The 24213-nt window shown below is 46.8% G+C and overlaps 1 protein-coding gene and 1 long non-coding RNA gene across 13 annotated transcripts in view; one reads left to right on the top strand and one right to left on the bottom strand.

Moving 5' to 3' along the window:
* The first annotated feature begins 320 nt into the window (after positions 1-320).
* Positions 321-21175, top strand: LOC148756105 (uncharacterized). 11 transcript variants are annotated; one of them, XM_088789416.1, is made up of 7 exons: positions 321-1685; positions 11427-11628; positions 12877-13008; positions 14700-14812; positions 16225-16404; positions 16735-16948; positions 17804-21175. In XM_088789416.1, the coding sequence occupies exons 1-5, from the start codon at positions 1438-1440 to the stop codon at positions 16259-16261; spliced, it is 732 nt and encodes a 243-aa protein (XP_088645542.1). In that variant the 5' UTR covers positions 321-1437; the 3' UTR covers positions 16262-16404; positions 16735-16948; positions 17804-21175. The 11 variants fall into 11 exon arrangements, 6 of the variants coding, with proteins under 6 accessions (XP_088645542.1, XP_088645543.1, XP_088645544.1 ...); XM_088789417.1 differs by having other exon boundaries at positions 16847-16948; XM_088789418.1 differs by having other exon boundaries at positions 17818-17854.
* Positions 21176-21251: 76 nt separating this feature from the next.
* The window catches only part of LOC109453610 (uncharacterized), a 45381-nt gene continuing 42419 nt past the window's right edge, over positions 21252-24213 (bottom strand). Inside the window, exons 11-12 of one of the 2 annotated variants that reach the window (XR_016018307.1) lie at positions 23795-23871; positions 21252-21931 (exon numbers count right to left, since the gene is read on the bottom strand). This is a non-coding gene — a long non-coding RNA (uncharacterized LOC109453610). The remainder of the gene's footprint in view (positions 21932-23794; positions 23872-24213) is intronic. The other variant, XR_016018308.1, reaches the window with a different exon arrangement.

Here is a 24213-nt window from a genome sequence, read left to right on the forward strand (position 1 = left end):
ACCACAACTTCTTTATCCATTCATCTATCGAAGGCATTTTGGTTGTTTCCATGTCTTGGCCACCGTAAACAAAGCTGCAATGAACATTGGAGCACACGTGTCTTTATCTCTAAATGTTTTCAGATTTTTTGGGTAGATACCCAGAAGAGGGATTGCTGGGTCATATGGCAATTCTATTCGTAAATTTCAAAAAAATAATAGTATGGAACCACAAATAATTAAAAAGAAACATGATAGCCCCATAAAAACACATTCTGGCATCTCTTAGAATTTTTCCTCAAATTATGAAATACAACTCTCCACGGTGTCTGTGATTGTTCTAATAGCCATGAACGTTTATGATTCCAGCTGAATTCTCAGACATGATTTTTCCTTAAAACATGATCATGACTCATTTTTTCTTCAATAGCTCAGTCATTTCAGGAACTACCTGCAAAACAAAACAAAACAAAGTGATTCACCTACTTGAGTCTTCACCGCCATGTACTCACCACTCCTTCAAAAGTCCTCGGGGGCCAAAGAAAACATGCACCCGTGACCCACCGAGGAGTGGCCTGTTCTGCAACCTCCCTGCCCACGCGTGGGAGACCTCTATGGACACACCGAGCTCACCCACGGCCCAGGAGTCTTGCGGACACAACTGCAAGCTCAGAAAGGCTCCACAGAAACAGGACATCCAATGTGTCCGGTCTGTACCAAGTACGCCCGAGTCCCCTGTGTGCCCGCCGTCCCTGTACGGGCCACGCCAGGTCGCCTGTCTGTCATGGCTCAGTCAGCCTCCCCGCACCTGTTTTCTCCCGGTTAATTCTCACTGTTCCTGCCACACTGTCATGAAAGAGCTGCATGCTGAACATTGAAGGTCATCGCCCTATTAAATCAGGGCCTCTGCTAATGCAGCAGCTGCCCAGCAGACACAGCGAGGGGCGAGGGGCCGCTCATGTTACGATGGGCTCACTAGGAAACCTCAGTCACGGAGGTTCGTGGCTGCCGGCGGAGCTGTCGGTGTGGAGCCACCCTGTGACAGCCTGGCAATGGATATGCATATTGTAAGTTTTACTGTGAACAACTTCCTGTAGTAGTTACTCGAATTTGCACGTCTCCAACAATACATACGGACACGTGCTGTACACACACACACACACACACACACACACACACACGTCCCACGGCAGGTTCACTCAGACCTCAGAGGTTGTGAGCTGATCTCTCTCTTTTGCTCTTTTAAGCCTAGGCTTGGCTTTAAGCAGATTTGTCTTCAGGTCACACTTCTCGCTGGACGGTAACACAGCTGTGACGCCGTACAGATCTGGGTGCTGTGTCTGCACAGGGGTGGGGGTGTCGTGCCCTCCTGGTTGATGGAAAGCAGTGAAATGGGGACTTGGCATCTTGTCGTCTGTCTGCAGAGATCACGGTCAGCAGCTGAGTCATTTCTTCCATATGTGGGGACTGAGAGCAGGACGTGGGAGCCTTCAGCCGGCCGTGGTGGCTGCAAGTGCTGAGTGCCGCGGCCAGGTCGCCACCGAGGACTCTGGGGAACTTCCGTCAGACCGTGTCACTCCTGGTCAGAACCTGTGCCCCACGTGCCCAAGTGATGCTGACTCCTCTCTGTGGCCCCGGGGCAGAACCCCCTCGCCTCTGGCAGGCGTGATACGTTTCACCCGTGACACAGTTCACTTATCACACAGGTGTGTTGAATTTCACTTTTCAGACACTCGTAATGTATGTCACTTATTGCACTTAAGGCCGTGCTGTGTTTCACTTATTACATGGGCGTCATATATTTCACTTATCACTTGTCACACAGGCTTGAATAATGTCTCACTTATCATATATATTTATTATATATGCTATGTTTATATACATTTATTGCTTATATTACATTTATTGCATATATTATATTACATTGATTATATAGATCTTACATTTATAGAGGAATCACTGGTGTTTCAATACTACACGTGCACGGCTCACTGTCAGGTGTCCCATAGGCCTGCAGGCCGATCACACAGGTGTATCAGTTGCAGAGGTTCCTCAGGAGAAGCGTGTTAGGATGGGGGCTTCCACCCCTTCTCTCTGTCCCTCCAGTCGTCTGACTCCCATCTTTTGTCGCCCCTGTCGTCCTGTCATCTGGTGTCCCATCGTCTGCCACCCCTTTCTGGTTCTGGGCCCCCCTTGACTTACCTGTCCTTACGGTCCTTGCACGACTGAGAGGAGAAGAAATGCCAACATTTCCTGGGACTGTTGTTTCAGGGGAGGAGAAACTCAGGCAGGAGAGATGGGGTGTAATGGGGAGAGAGACTGGGGGGGGCTAGAGACTCAGTAGTAGAGACGCAAGGGAAGACTCGGGAGAGACACTGAGGGGCAGAGACAGACTCACAGCGGAGAGACGGCGGGAGGTGGGAGGCAGAGAGATGCGGGCGGGCGGCTGATGGAGGGAGAGTCATGCGGGGGAGACAGAGCCGGAGGGGAGGGAGGGCCACAGCCCCCGGCAGAGACGCAGACTCAGTGCCGGGACCGAGTGGGGAGATAATGGGTGGAGAGTTGGGGTGAAATACTCGAGGGAGAGACCGGGAGGAAACGGAGGGGGAACAGACTCATATAGAGACTCCTGTGGGGGAGGCTGAGGGGAGACAGACTCGGGAGAGCCTCGTATATTTGGGGTGACACTCCACGTAGCACCTGGGAGACAGGCGGGGAAGACACTGAGGGAGAGACTGGAAGATTTGGGGGGAGACGAGCGAGGAAGAGACTGAGTGGAGAGAGTGAGAGACTCAGGAGGGGGGCAGAGACTGTAGTGCCTCGGTTTCCCACGTCTCCATGACGAACATGTTGGTTTGCGACGCCGTGAACCCGGAAGTAAGTGCTTCGGCTTCAACCTGACTCAGAAGTGACCGTGTTTCACGGTGAGTGTTGCTCCCGAGGCCGAGCCGTCGGCTGTTTGCCAACGTCTCCGAGCCCGTGGATCATGTTTGGAAACCGAGGGACCGCTGTACAGAGACCGGGGCTAGAGACTCGCGAGCAGCTCAGAAACACTGGGCGGGAGACACGGGGCAGGTTCAGACAGACCCAGGGGAGACCCTCAAGGGTCGGGGGGAGAGAGGGAGAGACTCAGGGGGAGACTCAGCTGCAGAGACGGGGGGAGAGACTCGGGGGGAGACTCAGCTGCAGAGACGGGGGGAGAGACTCGGGGGGAGACTCAGCTGCAGAGACGGGGGGAGAGACTCGGGGGGAGACTCAGCTGCAGAGACGGGGGGAGAGAGAAACAGGAGAGGCGCAGAGTGGGGGGAGAGTGGGTGGAGGGTCAGAGGGGAGAGAGTCCCATGTCCTCAGGTGACACACTTGGGGGAGAAACTGGGAGTCTGCTGAGGGGGGAGAGACTCAGAGAGAGACTCAGGGTGGGGGAGACAAAGGCGCGTTTGAGGAGAGTCAGAGGCTGTGGGGACAGAGCCCCAAAAAGCAGTTTCCAGGCTCGGCCTCACGTGGAAAGCTGCTGCCTCAGGTAGTAAATGGCCGTCAGCTGTGGCCAGTGAGCCACCGGCCGGTAAGATGACAGCTGTGGCTGCGCTGAGAAAACAGGGGCTGAGCAAGAAGATGGCGGCTGGGCCTGCAGGGCGGATGCAGAGGCGGGTGTCGCCAGCGAGACCATAGTGGTGACTCCCCTACCTATGGCTCCGTGGGTGTCCCTTTTGGCCTCACCATGTCCTGCGTTCTTGTGTGGGGAGCGGGAGCACAGACCTGCATGAGAAATGGCGCAGCGAGCAGGGTGTGGTGTCGGCCAAACTCGCTGAAAGGTGATGGAGCAGTTTACACGTATGAACACGCAGTCTCAGGAAGGCCAGGGGGAGCAGCTGCCAGACAGCGGGACCCCGTGCAGGGGTGGGAGGCGTGCACGGTTCCCCACCAGCACCAGCGGGAGAAGCAAAGGTCACTGCGGTTGTGGCCGTGGGGCTGGGACGTGCTCGCGGAGGCAGCACAGGTGCGGGACTTGGAGTCCCCGGAGGAAACGCTCGCTGAGTCCTCGGTGGGAGATGCAGGTGAGGTCAGCGCCGTCCCTCACCCCCAGGTCGGGGAGGACTTGGAGCCTCACCCTGCGGAGAGGGCACATTGTGAGGCTAACGCACGGCCCTGGCGAATGACTGGACCGTGGGGAACGGGCTCCATCCCTGATTTAATGGCCTGCGTGACTGTTTGTTTGGGAACGTACCGCCGTGTAGTGGAATTGGCGGATGTTTGCTTTTGTGTCCAGGATATTGCATTCACCTTGTCGCGTAGATTGTGAGGTGAGACCCTGTAGGGGTGGAGGGTGGGGACAGAGCCAGGAGTGCAGTTTCCAGGCTCTCAGCCTCACATGGAAAGCTGCTGGCTCAGGTAGTAAATGGCCGTCAGCTGTAACCAGTGAGCCACCGGCCGCTAATATAACCGCCGTGGCTGCGCTAGCAGCAGATGGGGGGCTGGCAAGACGATGGTGGCTGAGCCTGCAAGAGCGGATTGCAGTTAGCAAGTGGGGTTGGTTGGTTGACAGAGAAGCGGACGGCAGGTTGCAGACGGCCCCTGCTTCCTGTGTCTCCAACCCAGCCGCCAGCGAGAATATAGTGGTGACTGCCCTGTCTATGGCTCCGTGGGTGTCCTTTTTGGCCTCACCATGTCCTGGTTCTTATGTGGGGGTGGCTACTGAGGGGGCAGGGATTCAGAAATAGAGATTGGGGGCCTAGAGGAAAGATGGGAGAGAGACTGGCGGGTAGAGACAGACTTGGGGGAGGGATTCTAGGGAGAGACTGAGAAACAGACTGGGGGTGAGATACTCAAGGGAGAGTCTGAAGGGACAGAGTCAGAGGGAGAGAGGCCTGGGGGGCTTTCGGCTCAGAGATAGAGACTGGGGGGAAAACTCGGGGGTAGAGACTCAGGGAGAGACTCAGTGGGGAGACAGTGGGGGAGACAGTGGTCACCCCCATACTGCTGTCTGTGTCTATGAGTTTGTTGCTTTGTTTATGTCCCACACATACGTTACTTCCTATGGGTCTTGTCCGTTTCCATCTGACTTACTGCACTTTGCATGAGACTCTCCAAGTCCATCACTGTGGTGGCAAATGACAATATTTCATCATTTTTTATGGCTGACTAGTATTCAATTATATATGTGTATCACCTCCTCTTTAGCCAATCATCTCTCAAAAGACACTTCAGTTCCCATGTCTTGGCCACTGTGAATAACGCTGCAAGGAACCTGGGTGTGGGGTACACAGATCGTTATAAATAAACGTTTTCCAATTTTTCGGGTAGATACTCAGAAGGCGGATTGCTGGGTCATACGGTAAGTCTATTCTTAATTTTTTGAGGAACCTCCACACTTTTCCGTAGTGGCTGCACCAGTTTACATTCCCACCAGCAGTGCACACGGGCCCCTTTTCTCCACAGCCTCTCCAACACTTGTTATTACTTGTCTTATTAATATCAGTTCTGACAGGTGTGAGGTGATAGCTCACTGTGGTTTTGATTTGTATTCCCCTGATGATTAGTGATGTTTTTATATAGCTGTTGGTCATTTGTATGTCTTCTTGGGAGCAGTGTCTGTTCAGGTCGTTTTTGTTTTTGTTTTTTTTAAAGACTTTTATTAAAATAGAGGTCACATACAATATTAGTTTCAGGTGTACACAGTAGTTATTCAAGGTTGATATACCTAAAGAAGTGACCACCGTAAGTCTAGCATTATACCCGGAAATGTGAACCATTTCTTTCCCTTCATCGTCTCCCCTTATAATTTTTCAATTATTGTTGACATTCAATACCTTGTATTTCTGATGTGCAGCATAGTGGTTATACATTTACATAAGTTAGGAAGTGATCCCCCTGACTAGTACTCACGTGGCCCTCTCCAGTTATACTGTATTATTGACTGTATTCCCCGTGCTTTACTTTACAACTCCGCGACTACTTTGTACTTTTCAGTTTGTACTTCTTAATCCCTTCACCTTTTCCACCCTGTCCCCCACCCCCTTCCCATCTAGCACCCCAATAAATCCAGGATGCATCTGACACCATCCAGTTAGTACAACATTAATGACTATATTTTTTATGCTACATATTACATCCCCATGATTACTTTGTAACAATTAATTCGTACTTCTTAATCCCTTCCCCAATTTAACCTACCCTCCTAACCCCCTTCCGTCAGGCAGCCATTAAAATGTTCTCTCCGTTGAGGAGTTTGTTTCTGTTTTGTTTATTTTGTTCTTTAGATTCCACTTATAAGTGAAGTCACGTTCCGTTTCTCTGTCTGACGTGCTTCACTCAGCACAATACTCTCCAGGTCCATCCAGGCCGCTGCAGATGGCAAGAACCCACTCCCTTCCCTGGCCGAGCAATGTTTCGCTGTGTATATGCACCACCTGCTCTGTCCATTCATACGCCCAGGCTGCCTCCACATCTTGGCCCTTGTAAACAGGGCTGCAATGGACATACGGATGCACACGTCCCCTCGGAGTAGTGTCTTGGGTTTCTTCAGATACTTACCAGAGTGGGTTACCAGGTCCTTTGTCTTCTGCTATAGTTGTTGGTTTAAAGTCTATTTTGTTTGGAATAAGTATTGCCAGCCCAGCTAGTTTAGTTTGTTTCTATTTTCATGAAATATCTTCTTCCATCCCTTTATTTTTAGTCTGTGTGTGTGTCTTTAGGTCTGAAGTGTATCTCTTGTAGGCAGCATAAGTAAGGGTCTTGTTTTCTTATCTATTCAGGCCCCCCACCTTTTGATTGGAGCATTTCAGCCATTTACCTTTAACTTTTTTTTTTTTGTTGTTGTTGTTGTTTTTTTTGTGTTTTTTTAAATTGGGGAAGGGGAACAGGACTTTATTGGGGAACAGTGTGTACTTCCAGGACTTTTCTCCAAGTCAAGTTGTTGTCCCCTCAATCTCAGTTGTGGAGGGTTCTGTTCAGCTTCAAGTTGTTGTCCTTTCAGTCTTAGTTGTGGAGGGCGCAGCTCAGCTCCAGATCCAGTTGCCGTTGCTAGTTGCAGGGGGCGCTGCCCACCATCCCTTGAGGGAGTCGAGGAATTAAACCGGCAACCTTGTGGTTGAGAGCCCACTGGCCCATGTGGGAATCGAACCGGCAGCCTTCGGAGTTAGGAGCACGGAGCTCTAACCGCCTGAGCCACCGGTCCCGCCCTAAAGTAACTGTTGACAGATATGTAAATGCTGCCTTTTTAAATTCATTTTATTTATTTATTTATTTATTTGTCTTCAGTCCTAAGATTTCTTGTAATAGTGATTTGGTGGCGATGAACTCCTAGGGTATAGCTTTTTCGTGTCTGGGCAGGTCTTTATTTGTCCTTCGAATCTAAATGACAGCCTTTCTGAGTAGAGCAGTCTTAGCTGAAGGTCCCTGCTTTTTATCGCTTTGAATATTTGCTGCCAATCCCTTGTCTGCAAAGTTTCTGTGGAGAAATCAGCTGAAAGTACCTACAGGGGAGCTTCCGTAAGACGGCTTTTCTCTTGCTCATTTTCAGATTCTCTTTTTGCCTTTAACCTTAGGCATTTTAATTATGACGTGTCTTGTGGGCTTATGTACTATGTATCTCTGTACTTTCTGGGCTTATGAATCTATTTTCTTCCCCAGGTTAGGAGGGCTTTCAGTCATTATGTTTGCAAATAGGTTTTCGATTCCTTGCTCGCTGTCTTCTCCTTCTGGTTCCCCCACGAGGCAAATGTTGGTCCGCTCGATGTTGTCCCAGAGGCCCCTGAAACTCCTCGCTTTTTTGGGATTCTTTTTCCTTTTTGCTGTCCTGGTTGTGGTTCTCTGCTACCTGATTTTCTAAATTGCTGATTCGATCTTCTGCTTCATTTAACCTGTTGATTCCTTCTAACATATTCTTCCGTTTAGTTATTGTCTTTATTTCTGACTGGTTCTTTTTTGTTTTCTGTGTCCATTTTTTATGTTTCCTGTCTTATGTTTGTGGAAGTTCTCACTAAGATCGTTGGGCATCCTGATCACCAGTGTTTGGAGCTCTGCGTCTGGGGATTGCTTGTCTCCGTTTTGTTTAGTCCTTTTGCTGTAGCTTTGCTGTGTTCTTTTATTTGGGACATGTTTCTTTGTCTCCCCACTTGGCTGCTTCCCTGTGTGTGTTTCTATGTATTAGGTAGGGCTGCTGTGTCTCCTGGTTTTAATAGAGTGGCCTTACGTAGTAGGTGTCCTGTGGGACCCAGTGTCACACTCTCTCTGGTCTCCAGAGCCGGGTCCTCCAGGTGTGTCCCTGGTGTGGGTTGTGGGCTCCTTGCTGTTGTAGTTGAGACTTGTTTGCGGGGCTCTGGTGCCTGCCCTGTCTGATTTGTGGGTGTGTCGTCGTTGGAGGTGGCAGGTGATGCTTCAGCCCCGTCCAAAGCTGGCCCTGGGAGGGACCCGCTGCAGGCCAAGTTCAACTGCAGTCTGTGCCCCGTCAGGGACCACCTGGCGTGAGCCACAAAGCGATTCAGAGATGGTCACTGCCAGGCCTGTGCTCGGAGGTGCTTTAAGAGGCCAAGTTGTGAACGAAGGCCTGGTGTCGCTAGTGCCGGCCTGGGGCTGCCCAGCCAGAGGAACAGGACACGCTAAAGCCAAATGCTGCTCGTTTGGGTTTTGTGAACCTTTGAGAGATTTTAGGAACGTCTGCTGCATGAGCCAGGGTAAGCCGTTTATAAGGAAAAGCCACTGGAAGCGCCGGCAGATTAAAGGTGAGAGCCAGTTGGAGGGACACAGGGAGCGGGAGGCTCAACAAAGAAACAACGGCTCCTGCCAGGCCCCCCATCTGTGAGAAAGCTGCCGCTCCAGCCTACACCCTGAAGGTAAACAGTTCGGTTTCTCCCCGTTCTGTCCCCTGTGCCTCTTGAGCTGCTGCCCCAGCGCTGGAGCTCAGAGCAGGTGAGTCCATCAGCGAGTACGTCCGTGCGTGGGCCCTTTAAGGGAGCACCTAGGAGTGCAGTGGCCCTCGTCCCACTCAGCCACAATCTGCTGGTTTTCACAGCCAGAAGTTGCGGGGACTTCTCTCCGGGCACTGGAGCCCCGGGCTGCCAAGGGCTGGGACCCCTCCCTCCTTGGGGGGGGGGGCAGGGGACCTCCGCTGCTGAGATGTCCCTCCCGATTCTTAATGGTCACACGTGGGTGTGGGGCCAGCCTGTTCTGTGTCTGTCCCTCCTGCCAGTCTCGAGGTGGCTTCTTCTGTATGTCTGTCCTTCGTAGCTGTAGGGCTTCGGTTCAGTTAAACTTCAGATAATTCTCAATAATCTGTGGTTTCGTTGTCCTGAGAGGAGGTGAGCACAGTGTTTACTCCACCATCTTGACTGGAACATCCATCTGCCCATGTTTTAATTGGATTGGTTGTTTTGTTGTGAGTTGTGTGAGTTTTTTGTATGGTTTGGATATTAGCCCCTTGGAAGTATGAGTTGCAAATATCTTTTCCCTTCAGTTGCTTGTTTGTTTTGTTGATTGTTTCTTTTATTGTGCTGAAGCTTTTGAGTCTGTAGTGTAAATCGTTTATTTTTGCTTTTCCTTACCTTTGGGGGTAAGTTCCCAAAAACCCCTCAGACCCAGGCAGGTTCCTAAGTTTAGTACCTGTGTTTTCTCTTATGTGTTTTATTGTTTCATGTCGTATATTCAAGTGCCTAATCAATCCACTTTGAGTTAAGTTTTGTATGTGATGTCAGATGGCAGTCGAGTTTCATGCTTTTGCAGTTGGTTTTCCAATGCTCCCAATGCCGTTTATAGAAGAGATTTTCCTTTTCCCCATTGACTCTGGCGATAATCAATTGCCCACATACACGTGGGTTTATTTCTGGGTTCTCAATGCTGTTCCGTTGGTCTGTTTCTGCCAGTATGATGTTGTTCTGATAACTGTAGCTTTGTATTGTAATTTGAAATGAGGGAGTGTGAGACCTCCGGCTTGGTTCTTTTTTCTCAGGATTGCTTTGGCTTCAGGGTCTCTTGGTCCAAAAGAACTGGAGGATTTTTTTTGTTCTATTTCTGTGAAAAATGCCATTGGTATTTTGATAGGGATTGCGTTGAATCTAGACTGCTTTGGGTGGTATGGACTTTGTTCCTCTCTGCTGCCAGGGGGACGTGGGCACTGCTGCTGCCCCTCTTGCATCCCCGGCTGCAGTGTGAGGGCTGCAGCCTGACCTCGCGCTGACCAGGGCTGCAGCGGGCGCCAGACTGCGCTGCGGCCGCCGGCCCGGCCCCTGCTACTCATTCCATTACCCCACTTTCTGATGTGCTAGAACCTGAATGTTGCAGGGGCGTCAGTGTGCTGGGCAGGGGGTCCTTTGTTGAATCAGAGTTGTCCCACTTGTAAATTTAAGGGAGGGAGAAACAGTGGAGTCTTATCCCTCAGCCATGATGTTGACGTCGTCTCCCCCCCAATTTTTTTTTTCTTTTGCGGCGTGAGTTTTTCTCGTGCACCTAAACAGCAGTGACGTCGGGACAATGAACCCTCCCGTGGCTGCCCACTGACGCGAGGACAAAGCCCAGCTCCGGGCACCTCCGAGCACCTTCGTATTACATCGGCCCAATATGGTCACTCTTTTGTCCCCGGGTTTTCTCTCAAACCGTGTCCTCTGCCCAGAATGCTTCCACACGCAGGCTGGGTCACGCGTGTCCTCAGGAGTCCTCCGGGCGGAGGTCAGGGCTGAGCCCAGCGCTGGGGACCCCGGGGTTACGGCACCCGCGCCTGCACGTGGGCCTCACCGCGCTCCTTGCGCCCCGAGAAGCAGCGTCGGGAGGGAAGGGGGGCATCCGCAGGGGTCGGGCCCCTGAGGAGTCGCCCACGGGGCGCCGGGCCAAGTGCGCCCCAGAGCTGCTGTTGCCGCAGATTCCTGCGGCGGTCGGGTCACCTCGCTCCCACTCGGAAGCACTGCTCCTTCCCCCCAAAATATTCTGATGCAAATCCCGAACATCATGTCATTTCATCCCGACGCCTTTCATCTTTGTGGACTTTTTAAAAACGTAGATAAAAATGCCATTAGCACATGTAACTGAAAGCATAAACTCTCTTCCTCAGTCACCCAGCGGTGTCTGTGCACAGCCGGTTTGCTTGATTCAGGCTCCAAAATGGTTCCCTACAGTGTCTGCTTGTTGGGTCTCCCCTCCATACTTCCTGCAAATGGAAGTTAGTTCCAGAGGCTTATTTACATGCAGGCTCATTGTATATGTATTTTAGCATGTATTAGGTGAAAATAAAACTAGTTCACCTGTGATTTCCCTGGGTCACTGCTATGGATGAGGCTAATTTCAAAAGTGAGTCTCTTGCAGGAAAAATAGCAGTCTTGGTGTTGGTGGTACAAGTCTTGGCACAACCCATGTAGGTGTGCGTGGCTGACAGAGGTTTGGAAAACCTCCCAAGGGATTGAACAGGTGGTCCTCATGGAGGAGAGGGGCTGCCTGGGCTGACGCGGCCCCTGTTCTTGCAGGGAAGGCGGCCCAGGCCCTGAACCGTCAGCACAGCCAGCGCATCCGGGAGCTGGAGCAGGAGGCCGAGCGGGTGCGGCCGAGCTGAGTGACGGCCAGCGGCAGCTGCGGGAGCTGGAGGGCAAGGAGCCCCAGGATGCTGGCGAGCGGTCCCAGCTCCAGGAGTTCCGCAGGAGGGTCGCTGCCGCCCAGAGCCAGGTGCAGGTCAGCGTCAGGACCCGGGGGTGGCAGCTGCAAGTCAGGTGGGCTCTGGGGCCCAAGCTCACAATGGAACCTGTGAGTGCCACGGCGCTCGTGCCCAGGCAGCTGGTGGCGCTGATGCCCTGCTGACCTTCCAGGGTGAGGCTGGAGTTGTATCAAAGCTGGCGGTACCAGGGGTCAGCCCAGCTGTAAACACAGCATTGGCAGGGAGGTGGGTCCTGCCTGACAACCATCTGGGAGAGCAAGGAGGCCAGTCAGCCCTTCCTCGTGCAGCCCTCCCTCCGTTCAGCTCCCCGTGCACTTACCTGTCCATCCATCTTCCCTCTGTCTGTCTCCCCATCAGGCCATGTAATGCACCTGTTTATCCCTTTATCAGTTGATGTGACCAAGTGTCCCTTTATCCATCTCTCCTTTCACCTTTCTATTCCCTTTTGTTGATCCATGAATTGTCGGTCCATCCTGTTTTTTACTTTTACATGATCCCATCCATTCTTCTGTCTACCCATCCTTCCATCTGTCCGTCCATCTTTCATTCCTTTTCTCAGTTCCGGTGTCCAGGAGAGAATATACTAACGTGGTCAGGAACATGGGCTCTGGGGCCTGACTGCGTGGGTTTGAATCCTAGCTCTGCCATTTATTAGCTGTGTGTCCTTGGTCAAGTTTCCTAACCTCTTTGTGCTTCAGTTTCCTAATCTGTTAAGTGGGGATAATAATCCTACTTTTTGATAGGCTTGTTAGGATCATTTAACATCCCCAGAGCACTTGGTATGTGCCTGGTGTGTAGTGTCAGCGTCCCTCCCATTAGTAGTCTTGATATATATATATATTTTTTTTTAATGAACTTTTTATTTTTTATTTTATTTTTTTATTGGGGGATATTGGGGACCAAACTGTGTTTCTCCAGGGCCCATCAGCTCCAAGTGGTTGTCCTTCAGTCCAGTTGGGAGGGCGCAGCTCAGCTCTATGTCTAGTCGCCATTTTCAATGTTTAGCTGCAGGGGGCGCAACCCACCATCCTATGTAGGAATTGAACTGACAACCTTGTTGTTAAGAGCTCGCGCTCTAACCAACTGAGCCATCGGCTGCCCCAGTCCTGACGTTTTTGTCCGTCCGTCATCTCCCCTCCTGCTTTCCCTTCTGTCGCCCCGTCTATCCATTCGTCGTTCCTCAGTCCGCCTGCCCTTGAGCGCCCAGCACTGGGCCGGACCGGCAGCGCCCTGCGCACCGCCCAGCAGAGGCTGTGTTCGCCCAGGTGCTGAAGGAGAAGAAACAGGCGACGGAGCGGCTGGTGTCGCTGTCGGCCCAGAGTGAGAAGCGGCTGAGACCCCGCAGGCCTCCCTGCACGACAAATGGCGCAGCGAGCAGGGTCCCCCGCATGACATGGGTACGTCTGTCTCGATGGATCCCTTTACGACAGTGTAGCGCTGTTGTACGTCATGTACACAAGTTCACACTCTTAACTTCCCAGAATATGAGTGAGAGAAGCGGAAAGACTATAGGAAAGTTGGGTGATGCACGAATTTGCTGGATTTCCCTTGTAGCTAGACAAGTACTTGGTCTGTTCTAGGTCATCTGCTTTTATTTTGAAATTGCTGTTGATTTCAACTAAAAAAGGTTTTGCTCAGGTTAACAATCAGGCAATTTTAAAAAACAGTTAAGTGTATAGAAAATTATATATTAGAAATACATTTTGGTGATGGGGTGCAGGTAGTTGCTATCAGAACTATTTACAGTTACTTTGAATATTGTCATTTACAATTTTCTATTTTGGGTAGCAAGCGATAGCAAGTATATTACTTTATATATTAAGAAGTCCACGTGTATTGGGGTGGTACTTTATACTGAGTATAATACAGTTTTAGTGAGTATAGTACAAGTTTTAGTCATTTTTCTCTCTGATCCACCCTCTGTAATACAGTCAAGTAGTTACCTTAGTAAAAGTAGATTTGAAGGTCATGCTTCTATTTAAAAACATTTTATTAAAACAGTGGTTTCCAGTTGTTTCCATTGAATATGGAATTCCTGAAAAGCGTATGTGTCTATTTTTGTAGTAATATCTACGAACCATAGCCATGATTTCAGAAAACTTGAATTAGCATACTTACGACTCTATTGAATAATCACGTATCACGTAGAAAACATGAAAATAGGATGAAATGAATAGCATTTTATTTTGTGGACCTAATCAGGCCGAATTTATACTATTGTTAGCTAACAGCAGATAACAAAGTATACATTTACGACACATTTATTCTTAGCAATAGCAGATGTAAATATTTAAAAGGATGAACTTGATAATTTCAAGTGTTTTCTGCGGATACCTTCTCAGAACTGATTGCATTACCATTGTTTTTGCCTCATCAGATGGGTGGTGAAGAGACGGTGAGATTCAAGGAAAATGTCACCTTTCCCTTTTTTGAGTTACTCGTGTTTGCACGATTAGTATTATCTTCAGTCTCTAGCTCTTGGGAGAAAGATCTTTTAAAACAACTTGCCTGCTTTATAATAGTTTAATTAAAACCAGATACTGTCGTCCACAACTCCACTTAGCCAGGCCCACAAACGTGTAGCCTGTGGCAGTGTGTGTTGGAAGCGTGCGAACGAGAGAGAGTGAGGTGTCAGCGCACCTCAGAGCCGTCACTGCCCTCCCGCAGGACATGTGTGCCAGGTGACAACAGTTGGGAACATCTGATGTATCACCCAAGCAAGGGTTCTGGTGACAGTCACCATGGTATTTTGATTTTTGAAATCTTATTATTTTTTTTTAAGTTTAACATTATAGTCTAGTAAATGGCCACACATGCTTTCTTGTGCTGTGAAACACGGGAGGTTCTGATAAGCAGCTTCCGTCCAAGCCTGACTTCTGAAGTTCCTGAGGCTCATTCACCTTCTCTGCTCGTTACATTGTAAACGAGTGTGGATGAAAGGCCCATGTCAGAGAGCGGTAATCAGATGTCTTGGCAGCATTAGGAAATAAACAAGTTCTTTTTTGTAGACAAATGTGGACTTTGCATTTGGTCTCTCCGTTAGGGTTGAGGTAGAAATCTACAGTGGTTCCTGTGGTTTGTCTTTCAGAAAGAGAAAAGGGAGCTGGAATCGTGGGCCGGGCACCCATTCTTGAGCGTGGAGTCGGCCGACAAGCAGATGGGCAAGGAATTGTGTCCTGGGCGGAGCATCTGCCAGAAAAGGTGAGCGTAGGATCAAATGTGGGTTTGAGCTTCGGACGCCTGTTGGAGAGCAGTTTTACCTCTTTAACTTCAGTGAATCCCAGCCACAAAGCCTTTCTCGGGGGTCCTGAAATTCTCCATTTCCATCGAGGAGACAGTTACAGTAGGTTGTCAGTAGTCATAAAAGAAATTGGGGGTTGCCCTAGGTGGTTGGCCCCTCCCTCGCCTAGAGACACAGGAAGAAAGCACCAGGTGGGGTCAGGGTCTTGCTGTAGAAACGAATTGGATGAGCAGTAATCCATGTAAAGGCTGTAGTCACTCTCACCCAGAAAGGAAACGGAGTTCTTTTCTTCGGCTTTCCTTCACAGATGATCCATATCTGGTATCTGTGATCTCCTGTGTTTTAATTTCTGTAAGCTCTTTGCTGCTGGCAGAAATGTTAATCCCTGCAGAAGAAAGCTTTGGCGTTCTTATTCTTGCCAGCAGCCCAAGTGAATATTAAGAAAACGCCTTGTGAACACAGCCAGTCCCGTGTTTTTATTGCACCCTCCCAGCATGTTCAACCTTGAGTTTGACCTCCAGGGTTTGCAGTAAGGAGAGGAATAGGAGAGAGGAGAGAAGGGAAGAAGAGAGAACATGGTGAGCCAAGGACCGCTGCGTTAGAATGTCATGTATTTATGTACATGCGAGGCTTTGGGGTCCGGAAATAAAGCACATGCCGTCAATGCCGTCAATACCTTGAGGAAATCCCATCAGATGGGAGGAGAAATGTGTGAAGTGTTGATGTCCATTGTGTCGCGCAGAGGAAGGCGTTTCCCCCTCGGCATCTTGCGCTGAGTTTGCCAGCAGATGGCGCCCTCAGGAGAACAGTGAAATAGACCTGCATTTTGTCCCCCCCCCCCCCCAGTGATCATGTGTGTGGCTGTGAAGGGAAGATTAGAAGGAGGTCCAGCCTGCCACGGTGGGCCCTTTAGTGTATATCATGTGTGTGTGTGTGTGTGTCTGTATACATACAGGTATGTAGAGAGACAGCCACACACATATACATGCATGGGAGCCAAAAACATGTCTACAAGTGGACACTTTGGTCAGCGTTGCTCAAGCAGTCGTTCTCTGTAAGTGTCTGGACGCTGAGGGGCACCTGTGATTGCACAAGTCCAATGTGACTTGTGTTCATCTTTTGTTATCGGGACATATTACAATTTTGATACAGTTTTCCTTTCTTAAAATGTGTGTACATTTTTGGGCATCCTCGACATGCATACATTTCATTTCATGCTGTCAATATTTAAAATGCTGTCAATATTTAAAAATTATTTGAGACCTGTCATAAATGCTTTTATATAAAATACCATTGTATTTCTATAACAATTATGAAAGCACTGGGTACTGATTATAGCAATTGACTGTATATGTGAACAATTATTTTTCAGAATCGAAAGGCACGTGTGCATCTCCTCCACTTATTAAAAATGGAGTCATTCCTAGTTCAGTAGGAGGCAGCTCTGAAAATGGTTCCCCAGTAGAATCCAGGTGCCTCGATCAGCGTTTCCTACAAGGCCTAGAGTTTTCCCCTGTTCACAGGGAGTGTGGACCACACCACCATTGTGTAGGTACGTACGACTCATTGTGGCTCCAGCGAATGAGATAAACCGTAACTTTTCACTTTCCGTGCTCTTTGCGCTAGAACACTCATAGAATGCCTAACGGACTACACTTGTGTTAGTTAGCGTGCTGTGTAGTCAGACATCTACCAAGAACTACAGAGAAAAACAGCAGGCTGTTTTCTGTAAGCTCGGAACCTATTTTCTGACTTAAATATTAATTCTGTCTAACTTACTTGACACTCTAATGCCTGGAAATTTGAAGGTCGTCATCACAACACAATGCTTCCTGGCAGTCCCAAGATGTAGCAACATAATTTTCTTCTTTTAATTTTTCAGAGCCTTGCACATCATCTTCTGTTGAAATGGAAAAGAATAATGTACTGTTGAAATGGGATTTTGACAACAGACCATATCTTTTCCGTGGTGAATATGTTGAGTTTCTTTGTAGGAGGGAGACTTACGTAGCTCAGTTGTCTACTGTTGGAGCTGAACTTGGAGTGCGATGTGACAGAGGGCAGATAAAATATCCAAGACGTATTCAAAGACAAAGGTGAGACGAGGCCTGTGTCTTACAACTATTTTTTGATTGTTTGTTTTTTAGTCATTGTTAGTCAACAGTCATCATGTTGTAAATTTCAGAAATATTAGGCTCTACATTTCTACTTTTTGGTCATTATAAAGGAAAAAATAATTTTCTTTCTTTCTTTTTTTTTTTTAACTAACAAAGCTCCTACAAGTATTAACTAATTGAGAAAAGTTTCTGAGTTATCCAAACTGAAAGCATTGTGTGTTATTTGATATTTGCAACACTTTGGCAATTAGGTAAATAAATCAGTTTATATGTGCAATATTTAAATGTGAAAAAATTACCTATGTTTTCAGAGGTAGAAAAAGTCACATTTTCTTCCATTTCCCAGTATAGGTTCATGTATAGATACTAAAGGTTGGAAACACAGTTGTATAAATCTTTCAGCTGATAGGAGAACATGCAAATAACAATGATTAAAATTATTAAAATAATACCACAAAATGATGGGTATAAAACTTTTATATTTGATTTTTAACTGTGGTAAAAATCAGAATAGAAAACTTTCATATGCCATTTAAATGTTTTAGTGTATCTTTGATTTGTAGTTCCTAAAACGAAAGAAATAAATAACTTAGAAAAATTGTAAAAAAAAGTGTTTATGTAGTAAATGACATTGCGTTTATAAAAGGGACTTTATAATTTTGCAGTTTATAATTTATAATTATAATTTTGCAAGTGTGTTTTCATGCTTTCAGAAGTTCCTAGTTAAAGCAATGACTAATTACATGAAATATCAAAGGACTGAGGCTAATAAATACTTGACCAGAAGTGATGCTTATTTTGAAAATCTCTCTCTTTTTCTCTTACCCCTCTCAGCCTTTCTTACCAAGGATGCTGTCTTATCCAGAACCCGCGAGGACATAAAATGAATTGCAGAAAGAAGATTCATGTTTCAACACATTATAAAATCCTTTATGAAACGTAATTTTTAGAAGAAAAATGTTGAATTAAAAACTTGTAAGTTTTGGCCGGCCCGGTGGCTCAGGCGGTTAGAGCTCCATGCTCTTAACTCTGAAGGCTGCCAGTTCGATTCCCACATGGGCCAGTGGGCTCTCAACCACAAGGTTGCCGGTTTCAACTCCTCGCGTCCCCGCAAGGGATGGTGGGCTGTGCCCCCTGCAACTAGCAACGGCAACTGGACCTGGAGTTGAGCTGCGCCCTCCACAACTAAGACTGAAAGGACAACAACTTGACTTGGAAAAAAGGCCTGCAAGTACACACTGTCCCCCAATAAAGTCCTGTTTCACTCCCCCAAGAAAATCTTTTTAAAAAGCCCAAAAACTTATGTTTTCACACACTGTCCCCCAATAAAGTCCTGTTCCCCTTCCCCAATAAAATCTTTTAAAAAACCCCAAAAACTTACAAGTTTTCACTTGCTTGAAGATTTGAACCTAAATTGTTTATAATAAATATTTTCTGTACCTGTAAAAATAAAGCTAGAACATATCCTTTTATTGCTAGCTTTCATTTCTAGTATCGTTTCATTTCTAGCTTTACATTTCTAGCTTCATTTTGAGTTTCATTTCTGGCTTTCATTTCGAGTTCGAGTTTCATTTCCAGCTTCATTTCCAGTTTCATTTCCAGTTTCATTTCTAGGTTTCGAGTTTCATTTCTAGTTTCGTTTCTAAGTTAATTTCATTTCCAGTTTCATTTCTAGCTTTCATTTCTAGTTTCATTTCTAGTATCATTTCTAACTTGCATTTCTAGTCTCGTTTCATTTTGAGTTTCATTCCTAGTTTCGTTTCTAAGTTCGTTTCATTTCTAGTTTCATTTCTAACTTGCATTTCTAGGTTTCGAGTTTCATTTCTAGTTTCGTTTCTAAGTTCGTTTCATTTAGAGTTTCAGTTCTAGTTTCATTTCTAACTTGCATTTCTAGTCTCATTTCCAGCTTGTTTCATTTCGAGTTTCATTTCTAGTTTCGTTTCTAAGTTCGTTTCATTTCTAGTTTCATTTCTAACTTGCATTTCTAGTCTCGTTTCATTTCCAGTTTCATTTCTAGGTCTCGAGTTTCATTTCTAGTTTCGTTTCTAAGTTCGTTTCATTTCTAGTTTCATTTCTAACTTGCATTTCTAGTCTCGTTTCATTTCCAGTTTCATTTCTAGTTTCATTTCTAACTTGCATTTCAAGTCTCGTTTCATTTTGAGTTTCATTTCTAGTTTCGTTTCTAAGTTCGTTTCATTTCTAGTTTCATTTCTAACTTGCATTTCTAGTCTCGTTTCATTTCCAGTTTCATTTCTAGATTTCGAGTTTCATTCCTAGTTTCGTTTCTAAGTTCGTTTCATTTCTAGTTTCATTTCTAACTTGCATTTCTAGGTTTCGAGTTTCATTTCTAGTTTCGTTTCTAAGTTCGTTTCATTTAGAGTTTCAGTTCTAGTTTCATTTCTAACTTGCATTTCTAGTCTCGTTTCATTTCCAGCTTGTTTCATTTCGAGTTTCATTTCTAGTTTCGTTTCTAAGTTCGTTTCATTTCTAGTTTCATTTCTAACTTGCATTTCTAGTCTCGTTTCATTTCCAGTTTCATTTCTAGGTTTCGAGTTTCATTTCTAGTTTCGTTTCTAAGTTCGTTTCATTTCCAGTTTCATTTCTAGTTTCATTTCTAACTTGCATTTCTAGTCTCGTTTCATTTCCAGTTTCATTTCTAGTTTCATTTCTAACTTGCATTTCTAGTCTCGTTTCATTTTGAGTTTCATTTCTAGTTTCGTTTCTAAGTTCGTTTCATTTCTAGTTTCATTTCTAACTTGCATTTCTAGTCTCGTTTCATTTCCAGTTTCATTTCTAGGTTTCGAGTTTCATTTCTAGTTTCGTTTCTAAGTTCGTTTCATTTCTAGTTTCATTTCTAACTTGCATTTCTAGTCTCGTTTCATTTCCAGTTTCATTTCTAGGTTTCGAGTTTCATTTCGAGTTTCATATCTAAGTTCGTTTCATTTCTAGTTTCATGTCTAGTTTCATTTCTAGTTTCATTTCTAACTTGCATTTGTAGTCTCGTTTCATTTCCAGTTTCATTTCTAGATTTCGAGTTTCATTCCTAGTTTCGTTTCTAAGTTCGTTTCATTTCTAGTTTCATTCCTAACTTGCATTTCTAGTCTCGTTCGAGTTTCATTTCTAGCTTCATTTAGTAAGTTCGTTTCATTTAGAGTTTCATGTCTAGCCTCATTTCCAGTTTTATTTCGAGTTTCATTTCCAGCTTTATATCTAGTTTCGGTTCATTTCTAGCTTTCATTTCGACTTTCATTTCTAGTCTCATCTCGCTTTCGTTCCTAGTTTTGTTTCATTTTGAGTTTCCAACTTCATTTCGAGTTTCATTTACAGCTCATTTCTAAGTTCGTTTCATTTCTAGCCTTATTTCTAGTTTTGTTTCTACTTTAGTTTCTATTTCTTGCTTTCATTTCTAGTTTCGTTTCATTTCCAGCTTTCTAGATTGTAGCAATTCGTAGATCTTAGTTCTAATATGTTGTCAATACGTTGTCAGTTTCGATTGTTTCGAGAGGGGCCCAGAGTCAAACCTGGATTCGCTCCAGCAAAGTGAAGCCCCCTGGGAGGGAGCAGGGGAGCCCGGAGCCACCCAGGTGAGCCCAGGAGCCCCGGGCAGCTCAGCTAGGGAAGGTGCCGTGTTCAATTTTAGTCGCAGGGGGCACCCACAATACAAACCATCCCCCTGCTGCATTGAACCCGGCATCCTTGTGGTTAGAGCCCGTGCTCTAACCACTTGAGCCACTGGGAGCTCAGCTCAGCTCAAGGTGCTGTGTTCAACCTTGGTCGCAGGGGGCGCGGCACACAAACCATCCCCTGCAGGAGTTGAACCGGCAACCTTGTGGTTGAGAGCCCGCGCTCTAACCAACTGAGCCACCCGGCCGCTCGGAAGCTCACAGCTCAAGGTGCGGTGTTCAATCTTAGATGCAGGGGGCGCAGAACAAAAACCATCCCCTGCAGGACTCGAACCAGCAACCTTGTGGTTGAGAGCCTGCGCTCTAACCAACTCAGCCACTCGGGAGCTCTGTAACAGCGAAGCTCAAAGTGCTGTGTTCAATCTTAGTTGCAGCCAAATGAGCCCTCCGACTGCCTGGGAGTCAGCTGCAGCTCATCTTCATTCTAGTTGTGGAGGGCGCAGCTCGCTGGCCTTTGTGGAAAGCAAACCGGCAGCCCTGTTGCCCAGAGCTTGGGCTCTCACCAACTGAGCCACCCGACCGCCCTGGCCCTCCATTATTTTTAATTCCATCTTTCCGTCAATATTAAAAAATAACAAACACACTAGGGATAAGAAATCTACATTATATTAGAGGCTTGACTTTATTAGATGTGGAAGAGACTTTTTGGAAGTCACTGATAGAAATGAGATGCTATAGTAATTTTTATAAAGGGGGAGAGAAGAATAAAGGAGTCTTTTGCATAAAAGGGTAAAATTTGAGCATGTTCAAACCAAATGGGGATGAGTCAGTAAAGAGAGACAGGAGGGGGATGTCGGGAAAATATTGTACAGTGATTGCAGAGGGTCCCTGGAAAAGTGAGAAGAGGTGGGACCCAAGGCACAAGTAGCAGATGACGCTTGTGTGGGAGAAGGGGCTGGTTTTGTGGCTGGAATGAGGTGATTGATGTCAGATGGTTCTTATTTCTCTGTCCAGGAGGGGACGTCCCCTGCTGAGAACGGGGAAGGACAATGGATAGAGAAGTTCAAGGACGGAAGAGACCAGAGAAAGCTGAGAAAGTCGTGTAGAGAGCGAGTGAGATGACAGCAGACATGAAGGATTGCGTGAGGCAGAAGCAGGTCCCGCAGGGTGATGTGGCCAATTACAGCCGTTTCATTGCAGTATCACGTCCACTAGATGTGTGAGGTGTTGAGGAGACTGTTACCATAGCGGCCACTGTGTTCTCAGAGAACTTGACGTGGTCAGACAACTGTCATCATGGTGGCGGTGAAAGCAAAGTTTGCTGAGGCCATTTGCCGTCCTGTTGGTACAAACATGAGTCACTAACTGGGCGATCGCCCTGGGTTATCCAAAGATTTGAAGGGAGGATGCTGGCCTAGTTCTGGTGGGAGACACTTTCATTTTCAAAATAAGTGAGGAATTCATAGATACCCTTGACCCCGATGTATGTATTAAATCTGCTTATTTTTCTCTTGCTAATCTGTCTCATGTCTATTTGATTATTAGAGCAACCAAAAGAATCTTGAAGGTAGAGGAAAGTTTCTTCCTCCACCACCTAAGCCAGTAATCAGATAGTTAATAAAAGGTGAACTTTGGGAATATACGTACATCGCTGCAATAAGATTCAACAATTTAAACTAACTTAGTCTCAGGACCAAAAGACCAGATCAACGAAATAAGGAACAATCTACCATTTTAACTTCTGGATGTGAAACTTTTATTAAAGTTTCAAAGGCGGGAATGAAGAGGAACAAAACTTTTGCCTTTGGGAATATTGATTTTACGCTAGTTGTTAAGAAACAAAAGACTCATAAAGAACCTTTGACCCTCCCCCTTTCCTGCCTAAGAGATTCAGATGGAAAGACCCGGTTTAGGAAGGGGACCTTGGCATAAACTCCTTAGCATGAGGTGGGAAGACGCCCCTTGGAGACTGCTGACCACCCTTCCCCCGTGTCCCATTATTTTTGGGCTTGCCTAACAATTTAACTTCTGTGAGCGTGACACTCTTGCTAGATTACCTGCAAAGCACCCAATCTGACCTCACTGTCCTTGGAATTTTTACGCGTATGTGAATTCCCCATGCACATATGTTAAAATTCAGTTTTATCTTATTAATCTGATTCTGTTCTGTTAATTTGATGATTAGTTCAGCTAGAAGAAGGGCCACTGGCAGAACAGGGAGGAAAGGAAGGAAGATGTGAGGGGAAACAAAGAAAAGAGACATCATTCCTAAGAAAAGGTACATCTACAGCTAACTGTCATGGATTACAACCCTAATAGCATTCCAGTCAGGGAACAATCTCCACAGCTCCGTCCCCTGGACAGTTCCTACAAGGGAATCCCTCCTCCAATGGGAAGGAGTCGTCAACAAAGACACACCCTGGCAACGCCTTGGGGTCATCTGTCACTCCACCCGTGAATATTTCACGCCCTCATTAAAATATAATCCTAAATTATCTTTGTTTGGCCGCAGTCCCTTTCCTATTGTGCCTGTCCACACCTGCATTTTGGGACTGTATTTCTTTTAATAAATCCTGATCTGCTTCGCTTTGTTCATGAGGCATTGTTCCTACATCCTGGAATGCCTTCCTGTCATGGCTCAGACCGGCTCTGCGATAGCACAAGGTGAGAGCAAAAGAATTAGTTTTTAAAGCCCTCACAGTTCTGGAGAGCCTGCAAGGAGCAGCACTGGCTGGGGCACTGCGAGCTCCTGGAAACCTCTGCAGCTGGGCGCTCAAGGACGTCTGCCGGCAGAGGGAAGCGGTGTTTTGTTCTTCCTGTCGTCCTACCCAGTCTATTTCTGTGGGGTTTGGGAGAATGTAGACGTGCACAGTGTCCTTTTCCTCTCTCCTACATGTCGATTGGCAGGAAAAAATATTTTTGAAGCTAGTTTCTCGGGAGTAGTGACTCACAGGTTTTCGTTATTGAATCTTTCCTCCCAGAGGTGGTCATTTTTTGTATCTACGTCTCTTGTGCTGTTTTTCATGATAAGGAAATACCACAGGGACAGAAAGCCTTTGGCTTCCTTGGTTCAGCTGTGAAAAAGCTAACTGGTTTGAGTACCTCTCATGCACAGACTCTGGTCCCGCTCCCCACAGAAGAACACAGGACATGCTGAGGCCAAAAAGGAGCACCCACGGAGCCATAGGTAGGGGAGACATACCGCTATATTCCCGCTGGCGGCTGGTTGGAGACACAGGAAGCAGGAGCCACACCATCTGCAACCCGCCGTCCGCTTCTCTGCAAACCAACCAACAACCAACTCCTTAGCGTAACTGATGGCTCACTGATTACAGCTGATGGTCATTTACTACCTGCGCCAGCACCTTTCCACGTGAGGCCGAGAGCCTGGAAACCTCTCCGGGACTCTGTCCCCACATTAGCTATTAAAATCCTATCATCAGTGGCCAGACTATGGATCCTTTGAATTGGAAAAACTTTTAAATTGGAAAGTGTGTTAAGAGAACTGTCATTGACAAACAGCTGTTTTATTGGAACCTAGAGAAAGACCACACGTTTAATACAAAGGGATACAAGGAAATTTATTCTTAATCTTTTGAATTACTTCTTCAGCTTCTTGTG

The sequence above is a fragment of the Rhinolophus sinicus genome, chromosome 13 (genome assembly GCF_057876585.1).
Source record: "Rhinolophus sinicus isolate RSI-liver-muscle chromosome 13, RSI-T2T, whole genome shotgun sequence".
Classification (NCBI taxonomy): Eukaryota; Metazoa; Chordata; class Mammalia; order Chiroptera; family Rhinolophidae; genus Rhinolophus; species Rhinolophus sinicus.